Here is a 16,274-nt window from a genome sequence, read left to right on the forward strand (position 1 = left end):
CCTTTTTAGGTCAAGCTTTATTTACTAATCAGTTCACCATTAAATGTTTGTAAATGCTGATATGGACAAAAATGCTTTGCGTTTGGTTTTTTTCCATTTTGAATTAGTTTGGAGCAGGGAGACCCGAGCAGTCGATTTTTTTTAGTTTTTTTATAAATTTATTTTTTCGCCCAAATATGATATTAAAATACACAAGTAAAATATAGAAAAGAAAAAAAAACCAAGATTATCTTCTCCCCATCTCCTCGGGGCTCTCCGGCCCTCTCTGTACTTTGGACAGCTCTGTCTGTCCCGGGGCCGAGCGGCGGGCAGCGCCAGGCAATGCAATGAAGAAGATATGCTCGGCGTTGGCCTTGGCGTGCGGCTCCTAGTGGCTGCTACCCCTGCGCCGCCGCTTCCAGCGCCACCAGGCAAGGCCCCTCTTCCACTCACCTCCTCTCTCCGCCGCCGCTCCTCCAGCTGGTGGTTTTCCAACGTCAACGCTCGTGGAAGAGACAGCGCCACCGCGAGCACGAGCAGCAGGGCGGCGAGGAGGAAGTGGTGGTCCGACCCCGAGCCCAACCAACAAGAGTACGGCTACTCGTCTCTGGAGGAGGAGGACGGTTACGAGGACGAGGATGAGGCGTTCCCCGGCTTCGGCGGTGCCGCGGAGCTGTTCGGCGAGCCATGGTTCTCCAAGGTGTGCTACTTACGAGATTTCAGTTTCTAGCTGTCGCCTGCTTGAATCTTGACAGATCCGTGCGTTCCTTCTGGTTTAGTACATGCAACTAGTGAGGCTACCTGCAAGCAAATCAAATCATCGTCCTTTTTTGAGGAATTAAATTATCAGAAGCATCTATATATTTCTTTCCCCTGGTAGAACGAGATCAAATCGTTACTTATAATTCTGTTATTGGAACTCATCAACAGACAACTAGTCATTCTACAATCAATTAACCCACCTTCGGCATCAACTTCTGCCCCTGCTTGTTACATGTCGTCCGTAACTAAGCATGCATGAGATTTCAGTACTGCAGTCGATCAATCAATCATCATGCTTCATTTTTGTAAAAGTGAACTGATGAATGCCCTACTTTGCTATGCTGAATGCCTAGGTCTTTAAGACATACGGGTTCCTGCTACCGGTGATGCTGGTGTCAATGCTTGTTGCAACGGGGCCCAAGGCCTTCCTTATGGCCATGGCAATCCCGCTTGGCCAGTCAGCCATATCATTTCTCCTCGACGCCATATGGGGAAGGAGAAGAAGCAACCGCGATGACAGGTGGAGGGGGCCATTCGAAGAAGAAGATGATGAGGAAGAAGAAGATTACCCAGAGGATGCCGCCGACTTTGCAACAGGTGGTCGAGGCAACAGATACAGCAGAAGCAGCAGCTATTATGAGGGGAGAGGGAGGAGGAGGAAGCAGGACAACTACCAGTCATGGGTTTCTAATGATTTTACTGATGCTGAAAACAGCACCAAGGGCAGCAGTGGTGAAGATGGCGAAGGCAACAAAAGCAGTGACAACTTTGGAGGATGGGATGAACTACTGAATGACGATAACGTTGCCACCCAGGAGAAGAGGAGGAGGAGGAGGAGCTCATTCTCAGATGGCAATACTGATTACAGCAAGAGACCGCGACCTGCAGTGACTGAGGAGGAGGACATGGATGCTGCTGCTGCCAGCAGGGGAGCAGGACAGGGACTAGGAGCTCCCCCAGCAAGGATGAGAATGAGACGACAACGAGGAATGCCAAGAACGACGGGACTCGGCAGTACCAGGTACAAGCAGGCACCAATCTTGATGCGCTTGTTGGTGGCAGTCTTCCCGTTCCTGGGGTCATGGTTCAGGCTACTCTAACATAGTAACACAGGTAGTGATTGGTTGTGCGGCATTGTGGCAGCTCTATACGTATCTTGTGTTATAGTTTGTGGCGGCTAGCTCATTCATGAATTCAGAGAAAGAATAGTACAGGTGACCCTGGCAGAAAAGGAAGCATTATGACCGTGAAATTTCCTTCATCTCATGTACAGGCAGTTGCAGAATTTTGGTCAGAAGGAACACATGATTCAGCCGCAGGCAGCAGCCAAATGAAACCATGGAACAGAAAGAAGCAGCGTGGAGAAGATCAACCAATTCAGGCAGTGTACCTGCAACATCAGCTCTATCTATGTCTGCATTCTTCATTGAAAAAAATGCAGCATCAGGGGGATCTGATAAAATATATGTGGTTGCAGTGAATATGAACTGGTAGGAGCAAAGCGAGCAATCTATGTTTAGATGTAACGCCGTTACTCTTGTGCAATGCTTTCTGTGTAGTTAGTGATTGGCTGAGGAATGGAAATGGTGGGAGGGTATTCATTCTGAACGACAGAAAATTTGAGGGAGGGGGATGAAACTGTAACATTTTCCCCTCTCTTGGTTGCTGTGGGTGCATTCCTTGATCTGTATGTATCCTACAAGTTGGCAGATGAGAATGACATCACTGCTATTGTTGACTGCAGGCCATATATGCTTGATGAGCATGCTTAGTCAGAATCAGTGCTCGTTCTTGTTACAGCAGACGAGGCTGGAGATGATTAAGATCTATTCATGTGGATGCTTCCTTTACCTTTCGGATATTTGGAGTTCATTATCAATGATGCAGTTGCAGAGTTGTTAATTAGCATAGTACATATGCAGTCCCTTGTTGCAATTCCATTTGGCGCTACATCCCTACATGTGAATTGACCAAGATACACGCATGCATTACTAATCAGTGAGAAGAGAGAGAGAGAGAGAGCTCTGATCTGCTATCAAACGATAACACTGCACTGCAGCTTAATTGCCTTATCTGATATATGCTCATCGACCGATTGATTGTCTCCTAACAACGAATCGAACCACCCCTGCCAAACGCAAGATGCGACATCATCAAGTGTCGTGAAATTGCTTTCTTTTACATTATGTAAGGTAATATGTATCGATGTATGTATGTATGAATGAATATATGTATGCATGTATGTATGTAACGAATAGAACAGAAGAGAAAAGAAAAAGGAAGGAAATGTACAAACCTATATCTAGCTTGAGGAGCATGGAGGGAAAGAAAGAATTAACACAGAAAAGAATGCAGCGCAGCGGGGGAGAAAGAATTTTTCTTTTGTCAGGCAGGCTTCTTCAACTGTTGTTACTAGCATCACATTATTCGAACCAGGGTCTTGGCAGAGCAGCTTCGCATGATCCTGGACGCTACCAAGTTCAGGAAGGCATCATCACCATTCCACACTAGGAGGCGCAAACAAAAAGGGCAGCAGCAATGCGGTTAGGTTATAGGCACGACGGCATCTAGGTTCTTCTGCAGCAGCCAGCCAGTAGGGTAGTGGAGCTGGGGAGGCTCCAAGTCGAAATTCCAGACCATGACCCGACTGCAGTTGTCCGCGAGGCCTTCCATTTGAGTCTCATCCTCCACGAGCTTCTCGATGAATCGTGACTCCTGCAATGCCACAGTATGCATCAGGCCATCAGTGTATAGAAGACTTCTTCATGCGCTTTAACAAGGCATCTTTATGTACACTAGTTTTTTATTCCAGACCTGCGTACAATTCATTGCTGCAAACTACACTGATGAAATGGTCCTGTGATACTTACTACTTTCTATCAGCACTAGAGTATGATAAAATGGTTACATTTGGTTTGTGGTTTATTTTGATAGGTTGTATCTCACGATCAATAGTTCACTGAACCTAGTTTGATAGTTCGTCTTTATATTAAAGCTCCATTCAACAAAGATACTCAAACTACAGCATGATCTGCTGGATTAGACTTGGGCAAATAACATCAACACAGTGGATTGGATTCTATCAGGAAAACCACTATATAGTTGTTTGCTTTGTTTTTTCTTTTTCTGAAAATAATATAACTGAAATCACCTGCAAGCCACCTCTGCCACCTGAATGGAGTATAATAGACTCTAAAGTGGGGCTGTTCCATCTCTGGGGATCCCAAAGTATAGTGCTGTTGAAAGCAAACCCAGAGAAACCAATTGGAAACCGACGAGGTACACCCCTTCTCTGATTTGTATGCCATCCAGTGACTTGATTACCCCTACAAAGGGGCCCTTCTAAAACCACCCTATACCTGGCCCCAACATGTATTGCTACTGGCCATGTACCAAATCGCCTGCAGAATATAGCACAAAATCATGAGGGAACATTCTCGTTGTCACTAGAAGAGGAAAAATGCTCATAGAAAGTGGTAACAGTGAGTATTACCGTGTATCAAATAACATATATTTGCATATAAAAATTCAACAAGATACATCCCCCCTCTCCCACGCAACACCACCACATCATCAGGTGGTTTGATGATATAATCCAGGACTGAGCAGGTGACAGCTCATTTAGCGTTCTCATCACAAGATGACAATTGTTAAAACTATATATGGAGTAGGAGTTTGTAGTCTCCTTTCGTGCCAGAAACTCAAGGAAACATTATTACTCTGTACTCTAATGCAGGTGGTTGCTGGACACCTATTATAATTTTCAGTTACAATTGGACAAGGATGTTCTACATTACAATTTACATCTTCACACCAAAACACAGTTAGCTCAATGACTAAAGAAGTGATATGCTTTGTAGGATAATATCTCAAAAGCATCTAAAGTAATCATCAAGCAAGCTTTTATTTAGTGCAAAGAAGATGATAAAGCTCTGTTTCCTACTAAAATTCTGAGGAAAAAAAAACGATTTAGTATGGTGGGGCAGTATATAAACTATAGCTCTAGCAAGCACCAGAGCACACGGAAAATAAAATTAAAGTTAGTGGAAAGGAATACTTGGTAAAAGTGGAACAAAAAAGCCAAAAAGGAAGGATTGGATCCCTGCATCAAGGTCCTAGGTCCACCTAAATGCATCTCCATTCATACCAATACACTGCATATCTTTAGGTTCAAGAAAAGTGTCTTTTTAGCAGAGTTGATTGTATCATTAAAGTAACTACTAACTAGTATGCACGAGCATATGGTTTACAGAACAGGCAGTTAAAGATTTTAGAACATCAACAGGCAATATACATCACAAAAGGAAAGCATAAGCAAGAAAGCAATAAATTCAAAACATTTTGATGACTATTGTATATCAGTAAACCATGCATAACCAAACTATGTTCAGATCATCCATCATTCTAAAACTCATCCATGATTTTTTGATAAACAGAAGTATTATAAATTCCTGTACCATAAAGAAAGTGTCAGCACAGAAGTTTCACCTGATTTTCCGCATCTCTTCAAATAAATCAACCGAGTATGCTCGCTCCTCATCAGCAAAATGGACTATACCATCTAAGCGGTGCTTCTTTATATGAAAAATTGCATTGTTCTTTTGGCAAACAATAATCTTTCTTATGTTCGTGGTGTTCCGGTTGCAGATGAGATGTCTGTACAGAACCCCAGAAGACCTCAGGATCTCCGCTGTTTCACGGGACTGATATGGCCACTCCGCCACAATCCACAGAAGAGGAGGTGGCACATTTTTTAACACATGTGCCAGACGATTCAAGTAATACGCCTGGTGTGGGCGAACAGAAGTTGCTGTCACAATTATCAGCTGCTTCCTCACAACAAAGTCAGAGTCATTAACAGAAGGTACGATATGAGAGGCTTCAATGAAGTCCACCTCATCATCCAACATCGCAGGAACTGGAGGACTCTCATCAACCTGTTGTTCTTCGACTGCTTCGGTCTCTGCCGCAAACGGTTCCAACTTTGTACTCTTAAGTTCCAGCATTTGTCTGTCAACCACATCTCCGTCAAACGGAAACATATCATTTTCAGAGTCTATCTTATCCGATAAATCAACAGAGAAGGGTGGTGTGAATCCAATGAAAATTCCCACCAAGAAGCACACAAGCAGATGGACCATGGGCCTCCTCCAGTTCACCCCTTTGGACTTCGGCCTCTCCAAGGACCGAGCGTGCTTGTGAGACGACAAAGCTGCCCACAAAGACTTGAGGCTGCTTGACATCAGGATAGGGTCCAGAGAGGCCACCGACGTCAACAGCCCCCTCATCGCGACGTAGGAATGCGAGTACGCCAGCTTGGGGGACGGCGAGGGGTCGAATTCCGACCAGTCCTTCACTGACCCCGCCGACCCCTCCCGCGGCATTGCGCCGGCATTCCTTCGGGCCATTGCAGGAGCTCAGCACCAGCGTCAAGCATGTAAAGCACCGAGTCCAGCTGCGCACCTAACGTGGAGTAAAATTACCGAAAATTACCAGCTATTAGCACTCCACGACGCAGCACATGAATCCAGAACAAAATGGACGGGTCGGAGCATCCTCCCCGGAAGGAAGATTTCAAATTCCGCAGAAGGAAAACGAACTATCGATTCAAGCGAGGTAGGGGCTTCCTCACCGACAAAAAGGAGAAGCGAACGATCCCAAGGCGCCGGCGGATCTTTACTCCGCGGCCGCCCAAGGGAGACGGCGACGGAAGGACGAGAGATGGGGTCGATGGCGCGAGGACGCCTGATCCGGGTGGCGGCGCGCCCGCCGACGCGGAGGGGATTGGGACTAGAATCCCAGCCCGGGGACCCGTTCGCGTGCCGGATCACCTCATGAGGCAATTCCCTATGGCTACGCTTCCCTGTTCTTGCGTCCGCCTCGGAATTCGCCCCTGGAGGTAGGGGTTGGTGAGGTAGAGAGCGAGAGAGGGTAGATAGAGAAGAGGGAAGAGTTGGAGAGGAGGATATGGCGGCCCGGTCGTCGTCGGGAAGGTTAGGAAGACGAGAGCCCCCGTTGCATTTAAACCCCTGAGATCCCGGTATTTTAGGATGCCCATCATTGATAGCCATACCTCCCTCCAATAGGGTGGACAGTGCTTGTGGCGCGAGTTCAATGCGGTATGGCCAAGGAAAAGACTTGAGTACTCTTGATCTCTTCGGAACAAATTTCCTTTTGAGAAAAGTCGCTAATTCTTTCAAAAAAAAAGAAAAGTCGCTAAGTTTATTACATACATATGCTATGGTTATTATATGTTTACATTTCTAGTACATGTTTACATTGAATTTTTTGTATAATATATATGCTTTACGCTATTGATTATATAAATCATCATCGTAATGTATGGTGAAGATTTAAGACTTTTCTTTAGTGCTATCAATATGATGAAGAAAGAATATATTATTTAGAAGTTACAAGAGAACTGAGCTGAGCACAAGTTCTATGTGCAACGGACGGAACTGCGGCATAAGTTGTATATGTAACGGTACTGCGAAGGCATCCTTATATAAAATGAAAATTCCATGACTCTTATTTACATCAGTAAAAGCATTGTGTCCATCCTTGTTGCTGCAAAAATGGATGATAGGGAAACTAAAACTATCTAGACGATTAAGCCATCCTATGATGTGTATAGATGAAAATGAAGTATCTCATCATCGTTTTCTCCTAATTAGAAGGTATATTTAGTCATCTGCTAAATGCAAAGTGCAAATTTTGTTAACCTTAAACGCATATTTCTTCAAAATGTATTAAAGACATTAAATCTGACTAGATACAATGTATATCTCAGTACACTAAATGGGTAGGGGATTCTCATTGAGAGCATATTATTCAAACATTTATTCCTCTTTGTAATTCGCAATTATGTATTTGTAATAAAAAATATATATATTCATTCTTAGCTTGTTCACACTCGTTTGCAACATCCTACTATATATTAGTACATGACAAGATGGAAAAGCTTTCCTCTCTCCATCCATGTGAGATATGCCAATATACAATATACCACCTTTCTTTGAGCACCTAAAGATCTGTTCACATGGCAACCACCATCTATCCATGTCATGTGCTGCACGCATCCAATGCGGGAATCTTAAAGACACCCGAATTGGTGTCCCTCTCGCCGGACCCAAAAACCTTGCTTTAAGTGCGTTCTAAGAAATAACCGAAAAGCTTCGCGGCAAAGTCTTTATATAATCTAATCTCCCGCGAATAAACTTAACCGCAGGGGGCTTTGTCTGAAAACAGCGTAAGCTTCAAACCACCAGAGAGGCAGACGGTGGAGTCGCGAGGACTCGAGGAGGCCACGAGCGACGCGCCACCCGCCGCCGGCTCGCGACGTGGCGTGCATCGGAGCCGCCGCCGTGCCGATCGGACGGCGCGTGTCGCACCTGGTAGCCCCCACGAGGAGCTGACACCTGAGGCCGGCGGCGGCCAGCTGGCGGACGCGGATGGGGCCGCGGCGGCTGGCCCTGTCTGCTCGGTTTGACGCGTGCTCATCGGCGGCAGGGTTTTTTTTTCCGACCGGTCTGGTGAAACCGCCGCCCTCCGATAGCGATTTATAGGACTGGTTTGACCGGTTACCGGTTGAATTCAAAACCAAATTCAAAATCGCAGTGTAACCGGTTCCGAGAGGTATGCCGACCGGTTTACCGATTCGGTTTGACCGGATACCGGTATTTTAACCAAAAATTCCAACGTTTTAAAAGTGGTTCTCCCGTGTGAAATAAAAGGAAATTTTGGCATGAGCTATGCACATATTAATGTAAAAGACCACACCAAAGCAACAATTTATAATCATGCATACAAATACAATAGTAATAAGTGTGCATACAAATGTTGTTTGAATCTAGTCACACCACCTCCTCCTTTCTGCATACGACAATAGTTGCATCGTCATCCGGAATAAAGATTTTCACCATATTCCCATACAACATCTCTATCTCCGCCTGCCATTGTATATCTGCATAAATGGACAACAAAAACATATCAATCACATAAATAAAATTCTAAATACTACACCTAAATCCTAAAACATATCAGTCATACACCTAAATCTTACCTAAATCCTAAAACAAATCATCTAATATTCTAAATCATACACCTAACAAATCATTCTAATAAAAAAATCGCGAGTTCATACCTTTGCCTTCGGTCGGACCGGCTTACCGGCGACTACGCCCGGCTAGCCGCTCGACCCGGCCGGCTGGCCGGCCCTGTGCTCCGGTTGCGCGGTGGGGATCACCAGATCCGCGACCGAGCCGGCTTACCGGACCTACCGGCCGGCTAGCCACGTGCGCCCGGCGGCTTGCCGGCTGCGGGTGCCGGTCGTGGACTGGGGGCGGCAGACAGAGCGTGGGGTTTGGGGGGTAGGGTTCTGGGGTCGCGCGATCCCCCAGCGCTGCGTTCTGGATGCTATGAAGGTCGCCAGCAGTGGTGGGCCTTAATGGGCCGGTCCATTTTTTCTTTTTCCTTTTTGGTTTAACTTCATATGCCCTCAAACTATACTGAATGAACGAATTTTTGAGAAAATTTGACACCATTAGATTCGTCGCACCTTGAAGTATTTTTAGGAATTTTTGGGGAATTTTCATTTTTTTAATTCAAATTCAAATTTTGAATTAGGCCCGGTTTGATACCGGCCGAAACCGGAACCGACCCGGACCGGTATGACCGGTTACCGGTCAAACCGGACCGATTCCGGCCGGTTTTTTTAACCCTGACTCGGCGGTCGGTCGCTGTAGCTGCAGTGGGCTGCTTCTGGTGACGTAAGCTTGAGGCCATCTCGTAGGGCTGTTGGAGCGGTCAACAAGGACTGTTGAAGTGCTTGTGTGTGAATGTGTTGAAGCACGTGGAGACATACTCGCAGGCATTTCTGGCTCTAAGATATTATTAAAGCTCTTTTTTGACAAGTTATCTTCAATATTTTCTCTTATTACTTCTATTAGTTGCTGCATGCGTATAAAAACTATGATAAAAGTAGGAGAAAAATCAGCGAACGACGACCGAGTTTTCTCATGTGGTCTCTTCTTTCCTTTTTTTTTAGTGAGATATCTAACGTGGAAATAGAAGATATCTCTATTAGACTATTACCTTCTTTCTTCATAGTAATTCTCTATATTCAAGAGCGCGTACACGCTAAGAGATAACTCCCCTATCACTATTGTAAGGGGGCCTTATTCAGCAGCAGACTTAAATTGCTTGTACATAAGCCTGGTTGTTTGTGTTTTGCTTTTCAAAAACTGGCTTCTATAGGTGTCAGCAAAAGTAGCTTTTCAAAAAACCTGAAAAAGCCATACATGTACTAGTACCCTTTAAAACAGCACTATACAAAAGCTAGCAAAAGTGCAACCGGAGCTGCTTTTGACTTCTAAGTCACATCTGCTAGCTCATAAGCCAATATCAAAAGTTGGCTGTTTCTTTCTGCTTCTCGGCTAGAAGCTAAAAGGATAAATTGGATATCATGGATTTTATATGGGCGAATAATGATTTTATAAAGAAATGTACTTTTCTTCCTGAGGTCTGAAATTTGTTATATCTGTTGCCACGTAATTTAGCAAAATAATATTTCCCTTGAAATTTGAATAACCTTCTATATATCCATTTTGTTTTTCCAAAAGCAAGAACTAGAGTAAATGAGTTGTTTAGGTTACTCAAACACGGTATAAATGCTCGCATTTACGGCTAATTACTATATTTAGTGACTGATGATAGGTCCGTCGATAGCTAGATGTATATGATCATTTCGTCAATCTCAAGATCTGCAAATCCAGTTTCTCGGATGCGCTTAGAAATATTCTTTCAAAAGAAAAAACCTTGTGCTCATTTACTTGCATATTTGGAGCTTCGGCCTGAAGAATGAACCCATTAGTCATCGCACACACCCAACATAATTCCTCTTCCTCCCCGCCGACGTTACCTTGCTTTGTGCATTACACCAACGAAACCACATCAAAAAGGGAGAGAGAGAGAGAGAGAGAGAAAAAAAAGAGAAGACCCTATTACTTCAGGACTTCAGGTGCTGCTGCCTTGAGTCTTTGACTCTGGCGCCGCTCAACCCGCGTTTGTTCGGTCATACTCCTAGCTAGCGGTTGCGTACCCTCGCGTCTGCCCGCGTGCCTAGCGACCCGCGTCTCCCTCCCAACCTCTGGACGTTGGAGAGGCGTCGACGGCGGAGCTCCTCGCCGGTGGAAGCACCGAAGCAGCTAGCAGCACAGGAGAAAGTCCATGCATGAGTGCGAAGGAAACAACCTTGACAAGGCCAAGCAGCAGGCGGCCGGGTGTTCGTTCGGTCCCGCGTCTCTTTTGGAGTTTGGTATCTCGCAACTCGCGTGAAGATTGTGGCGTTGCCGGGTCCCTTTTTCGGATCCCGTACCACCCCACCCGCACACACGCACACAGCCGCCGCCCCGGCCTCCCCCTGGCCTGCGCTTTTTCGACAGCAACATGCGTGGATGGATGGTCCCCTTCCTCCTCCTCTTCTTCTTCTTTTTTTTCTCTCCGATTCTAGTTCCCGTTTGTTGTTGTCACCTAACCCTAACCTGCTGCTGGCCGCGCTGCAAAGCAACACCGCCCCGGACCAACGGATTCCAGCCGATTCAGACCGCGCCGGAGCACCACCCGACGTGACGGTGCGTTAGGTCTGGGACGCATGCGTTTTTGGACTTGGGGCGAACGTTTTGTTGCTGCTGACTGTTCCGCTACAATTCGGTTCCCAGGTCACCAGAAATGTAACATGACACGCGCGCGAATGGTCCAAGTCATGCCACTAGCTAGCTAGCTAGTGAAGCCCAAGCCGGCCGTCCTGTGCTCGTCTGATCTCTCCGTTTGGACGAGGCTGCAAGTACGGCACGTAGACAGGGCGTTTTCTTCCCTTCTGAAGAGTGAGAACGATGCAGCACCAAGGATTCGGAGAACCATTTTGCAGCCCTGCACACGACGGTGTACTAAGTACTAACCCTCTTGCGGCTTCGACTGCTGATAAGTGCCTCTCACCAAGCTAGCTAGCTAGGTAGGCCCGTGCGGACCCCCGGCCCGCACTCGGCGGCGAGACGATGCTTCGGCGCCGTCGAGGAGGAGGGAGGGAGGGAGAATGGCCGGGAAGAAACATGATTAACCGTAACCACCAGCATATTCCGGTGGCCGAGCCAACGTGCAAGCAAACGCACGGAGATGACACATCTGAGGCCGACAACGAAACTAAAACGAAACGCCTGGCCTGAGCATGAATGAGCATAGAATAGTATGTACTCCTAGACAAGCGCGGCTCAAGCTGGGCTTTTGGAAAAGGCCCGATCCAGAAAACGTTGCATATATGCCCGTCTAAAGCCCTCTCTGGAGCAGCGGATTCCGAACCTCTCAAAAGTTACGGGGTGCTCAAGGGCCCTACATGGACTACTAGACAGTAGGGTGGGGCCTCAAGCCCCTCTTCCTCCCAATTGATCCGGCCGAGCAACTCGATAGTCCTCTGTTTCTCTTCTCATTTTTTAGAAAAAAAAACCTCTTCAATAGTTCCATTCCTCATCTCCTAACAATTGATCTATTCTCCATCTTTGTGCTAAAAAATAGGCACCACATTGTGACTCCCAATCCCTTTTTCAACTGAAGTATAGAAAACTCTTGGAGATAGTCTATTTTCCCCCCTCCCCATACTATTTGGGAGTTTGTAAAAACCATGATTTGAGGAATAAAAAATAGGTAACTCTTGGAGATGTAGGTTTGCCCCTGCTCCAGGGAGTACCCATGTTCCTAAAAAAATTGTATACTCTTCTTTAGCTCAAACACAACAATAGAACAGGCATGTGCGAGTCGTAATATCTTTGTTGAGTATATAGGGTTTTCTATGGAAGAACAAGATAAGCAAGCTGAGGTGGAAGTAAGGCAGCTAGGTTTTGTATGGAGTATCCGGTTCGAGGAATTGGATATAAATGGAAAAGGCTTGATGGTAGGCAGACACACCAAAAAAATCGAGCAACATCAATTTTCAAGTTGCCCCTCGGACTTAGGCGTCCTCCAATATTTTCAAGCTAGCTCATATAATATTTTCTCATATTTTAATAGGAGAGAGGCGAGCTATCTTTTGCTCAAGGGATATGTTTGGATTATAGGGGTTTAAAATAAGTCTATCACATCGAATATTTTGGTCCTACTTAAAAGACTAAATATGAGTTAATTATAAAACTAATTGCATATGCCTAGAGCTTATTCACAGAAGAATATATTAAGCCTAATTAATCCATAATTATCATATAGACTTAATAGATTCATTTCGCGAAAAAAGACTAGAGGTTACGAAATTTATTTTATTATTAGTCTACGTTTGATACTCCTAATTAGCATCCAAATATCCAATGTGATGGGCTTATAATAAACCCCGAACGAACCAACCCAATTGTCTCATACACGCACTTCAAGATTATACGAGGATGGTGTGTGAGATCATTCATGCTATGTTCAAAGAGTAGATCATTGGAAGGGTTGTCTCTTATAGTGTTTAGAGCTAGGTACTAGCTTGTACCATTGGAGGAGGACTTATAGTATTGTCCTACCTGGCTCTAAATGGTTTGGCTTCGGCTAGCTTAGCTTTTGGTGGGCGAGTCTTCCTTGATCAGAAATTCATTATTTAGCAAGTTTCTTCAGTTATGGTGTATATTCTCAATTAAGAAAGACAATCAAGAAGCACTATGGATTTCTCCCCTCTTATCTTCACCTAAACTACCACGGAGATCCCCTTGCAACCAAAAGTAGGACTAATAGCGACTTTTTAATTAATAAAAATAAATAAACACTTAAATTTAAGCTGATAAGACTACAAATAAATGAATGGCCCAACATTTTTTTTGCCTTAAAGAAAAGAAACCTGTTCGGCCTGGGTGTTGGTTTCGACAACCGTGACCGCTGCCACAGCGCGCCCTCCAGCCGGCCAACCAGCCAGACGGTGCATTTTGGCATACTGATTAGCTATCTTTCTTTTTTGAAAAACTGGCAGGAGCACTGCCAAATCATATAAGAGGAGAAGCAAAGGTTCATACAAAGTACTAGATATTACATAAAACGAAAGTACTTGCATTCAAGCTAAACGGACAGCTACTTAACATAATTAAGATACACTTGGCACACGCAAGGCCGCCTGTCGCAGGCCAAGCTCCTCCTTGATGAGGGCAAAAACTTTGTGGAGCTGCTGCCGAGACGCCCTGAAAACCCTGATATTTCTCCTTCCAAATGTTCCATGCCGTGTACATTAAAAGGCCAGCGGCCACCCTCGCTCGACCCTTCGGCATGTTACTTAGGGAAGATTGCCACCAATCCTCGACCTCCAAACCTGATTCCGGCTCATGCACCGCAGACCAATTGCTCATCAGGGACCAGACCTCCCGTGCAAAGACACACTCCAAACAAATGAACAGCTGTTTCTTGCCCCGGTCAAATTAGCTATCTTGAAACCCCTTGCATAATCACCTTTTTATGTCTACCAGTGCATTTTTGGCCCACCTGGCCTGGCCACCTCAACATTTGTGGCCCACGGACCACTAGTAGAGTAGTAGACTCTGTGTAAACCTTCAGCACCATGATAAACCCGGGATGCGAAACCCATCGTCCAGCATGGTGAAAAGAAAGGTTCGGCACTGCAAGACAGTGGCAAGAGATGCTCAGGCAAACAGGGGACTTGCTAAACGCAGAGCGACAGGCAGCCAGCTCGGAGCACAGAACTAGCGCCGCTGCAGTGCTGCTGCCACTTGTGACCAAACCAAACCACTTGGCCCGCAGCAGCGTATCGACACGAGTTGACTTGAAGTGGAGCCCCCAGCCCGAGCCCCCAGCACGCTCGCACGGCTCGGCGCGGGGGGTGCGCATCGGAGGAGAGGAGCCACCGCGCAGCGGCGGTGCCAGTGCTCCGGCAGCGATGCGTCGGGGCCTTTTCGCCGTCGTACTCGCGAGCACGCACGCACGCACGGGCCGGCCGCAGCTGCTGCCGGGCTGCCCCCACCGGGAGGAACAGACAAGGGATGGCTGGTGGGCTTTTCGTGTGCTCGGGGCGCGCCGGGGCCAGCGGTGCTGCTGGTGGAGCCAGCGCGCAGGCGGGGGAGGGGGAGACAGGGGACACGCGCGGGCGCTGGGCAAGGGACAAGGGAAAAGCGCCTCATCATGACCCCGCCTTGCCATGGCTGGCCAGGCCAGGGCCAGCAGCCTCTTGTCTTGCCCCGGCGCGCCGTCCCTCTCGCTCTCTGGCTCGGTCTCCTCGGCCTGTATCGTCGGCACGCCAGCCGTGTATCGAGCTGAGCGAAATCTGCGCGGCGGGATACTTTGCGTGAAGCGGAAGTGTTCCGGACAGGCTCTCGATCAGACAGTGTTGCAATTGCAGTCAGGCCAGCACTCAACCATCCACTTTTTTTTTTTTGCGAGTAAAGAGAGAGCTTTATTGATCACTCAGGGACATTATTACAATCTCGAGCGACTAGCGCCTCAACACAGACCGGGACTCGATTGTGCCACACCGCTGTATGGGACAATCTCCTAGCTAGCTGAGCTAACTCATGCGCCACTCTATTCTTCTCTCTCTTTACATGATTAAACGAAACTGCAGGCAGTCTCCGAGCTATCTCTACCGTCTCCTTGATAATGAACGTCGACGGAGACCTCTGGGCACCAGGTTTTGAAAGGAGATTGATCGCCGTGAGGCAGTCAGACTCCAGAATGGCGGGCTGGGGCGCCCACCTCTCCACTAGCTCAGGCCTTCCCTGCACGCCATCAACTCCACTTCTTCTGCACTTGAGGCATTATGCAGCACCCCCCATGCTGACAGACGGACTTCAGCATTCTCATCTCTCACTACTACTCCAAGCTGGATTCACCGCGATCTGAAAACGCCCCATCAACGTTTACCTTGATTCGCCCCGCCCCAGGAGCCTCCCACTGCAAAGACATCTCGTGGGCTACCGGCACTGGACGGCAACGTTTATACACTGGTAGCTTTCCTTTTGTATCTGGCTTACCTTCCTGGCGAATCCCAACTAGCGATTCCCAGTAATTACTCAAGAAGTTTACCGAGTTCAAGATGGACAGCTTGCGGCTTGTGTGCGTCAGCTCATTGCGAACGAACCACGCTCTCCAAAGGATGAGCACTAGCCGTCCCGCGCTCTCCGCATCTGACATGTCAATCAGACGAAGTAGCCATTCATGCCCTGAGGTCTGCAACTCACTTTCTGCTGGGATCGCCCACTTCTCCCGCATTGCTTGTCGTAGGCTTTGCGCATGGGGGCATCGGATGACAGCATGATGTACATCCTCGATGTCACCACATATAAGACAGCGACCTTCCTTAATTATCCCACGGGATCTCTTATACTCTATATATACTATGCAGCATGAAGAGAAGGTTCCTGAGAGGCACCGGTGCACGCCGGGTCGACACGTGCCCTGGTAAAAAAAGCGCGACGCTGGCCCTCGAGTAGGTCTCAGGAGAGACCACCACATCGCGTTGCTCGCACCGCCTTGGCGCTCGCAGACTCGCAGCCTCTTTTTTTCAGCCACGA

At 46.9% G+C, this 16,274-nt stretch overlaps 2 protein-coding genes across 2 annotated transcripts; one reads left to right on the forward strand and one right to left on the reverse strand.

Moving 5' to 3' along the window:
• Window positions 1–227: 227 nt before the first annotated feature.
• LOC120675233 lies at window positions 228–2,654 on the forward strand. Its single transcript, XM_039956347.1, has 2 exons — window positions 228–679; window positions 1,095–2,654. Exons 1-2 carry the CDS (start codon window positions 338–340, stop codon window positions 1,839–1,841), a joined length of 1,089 nt encoding a protein of 362 aa, XP_039812281.1. The 5' UTR covers window positions 228–337; the 3' UTR covers window positions 1,842–2,654.
• Window positions 2,655–2,899: 245 nt separating this feature from the next.
• On the reverse strand, window positions 2,900–6,733 carry LOC120675232 (probable beta-1,4-xylosyltransferase IRX9L). Its single transcript, XM_039956346.1, has 4 exons — window positions 6,374–6,733; window positions 5,230–6,204; window positions 3,893–4,142; window positions 2,900–3,456 (listed from the first exon to the last, which is right to left on the reverse strand). Exons 2-4 carry the CDS (start codon window positions 6,147–6,149, stop codon window positions 3,286–3,288), a joined length of 1,341 nt encoding a protein of 446 aa, XP_039812280.1. The 5' UTR covers window positions 6,150–6,204; window positions 6,374–6,733; the 3' UTR covers window positions 2,900–3,285.
• Window positions 6,734–16,274: the final 9,541 nt, after the last annotated feature.

Source organism: Panicum virgatum, chromosome 5N (genome assembly GCF_016808335.1).
Source record: "Panicum virgatum strain AP13 chromosome 5N, P.virgatum_v5, whole genome shotgun sequence".
Classification (NCBI taxonomy): Eukaryota; Viridiplantae; Streptophyta; class Magnoliopsida; order Poales; family Poaceae; genus Panicum; species Panicum virgatum.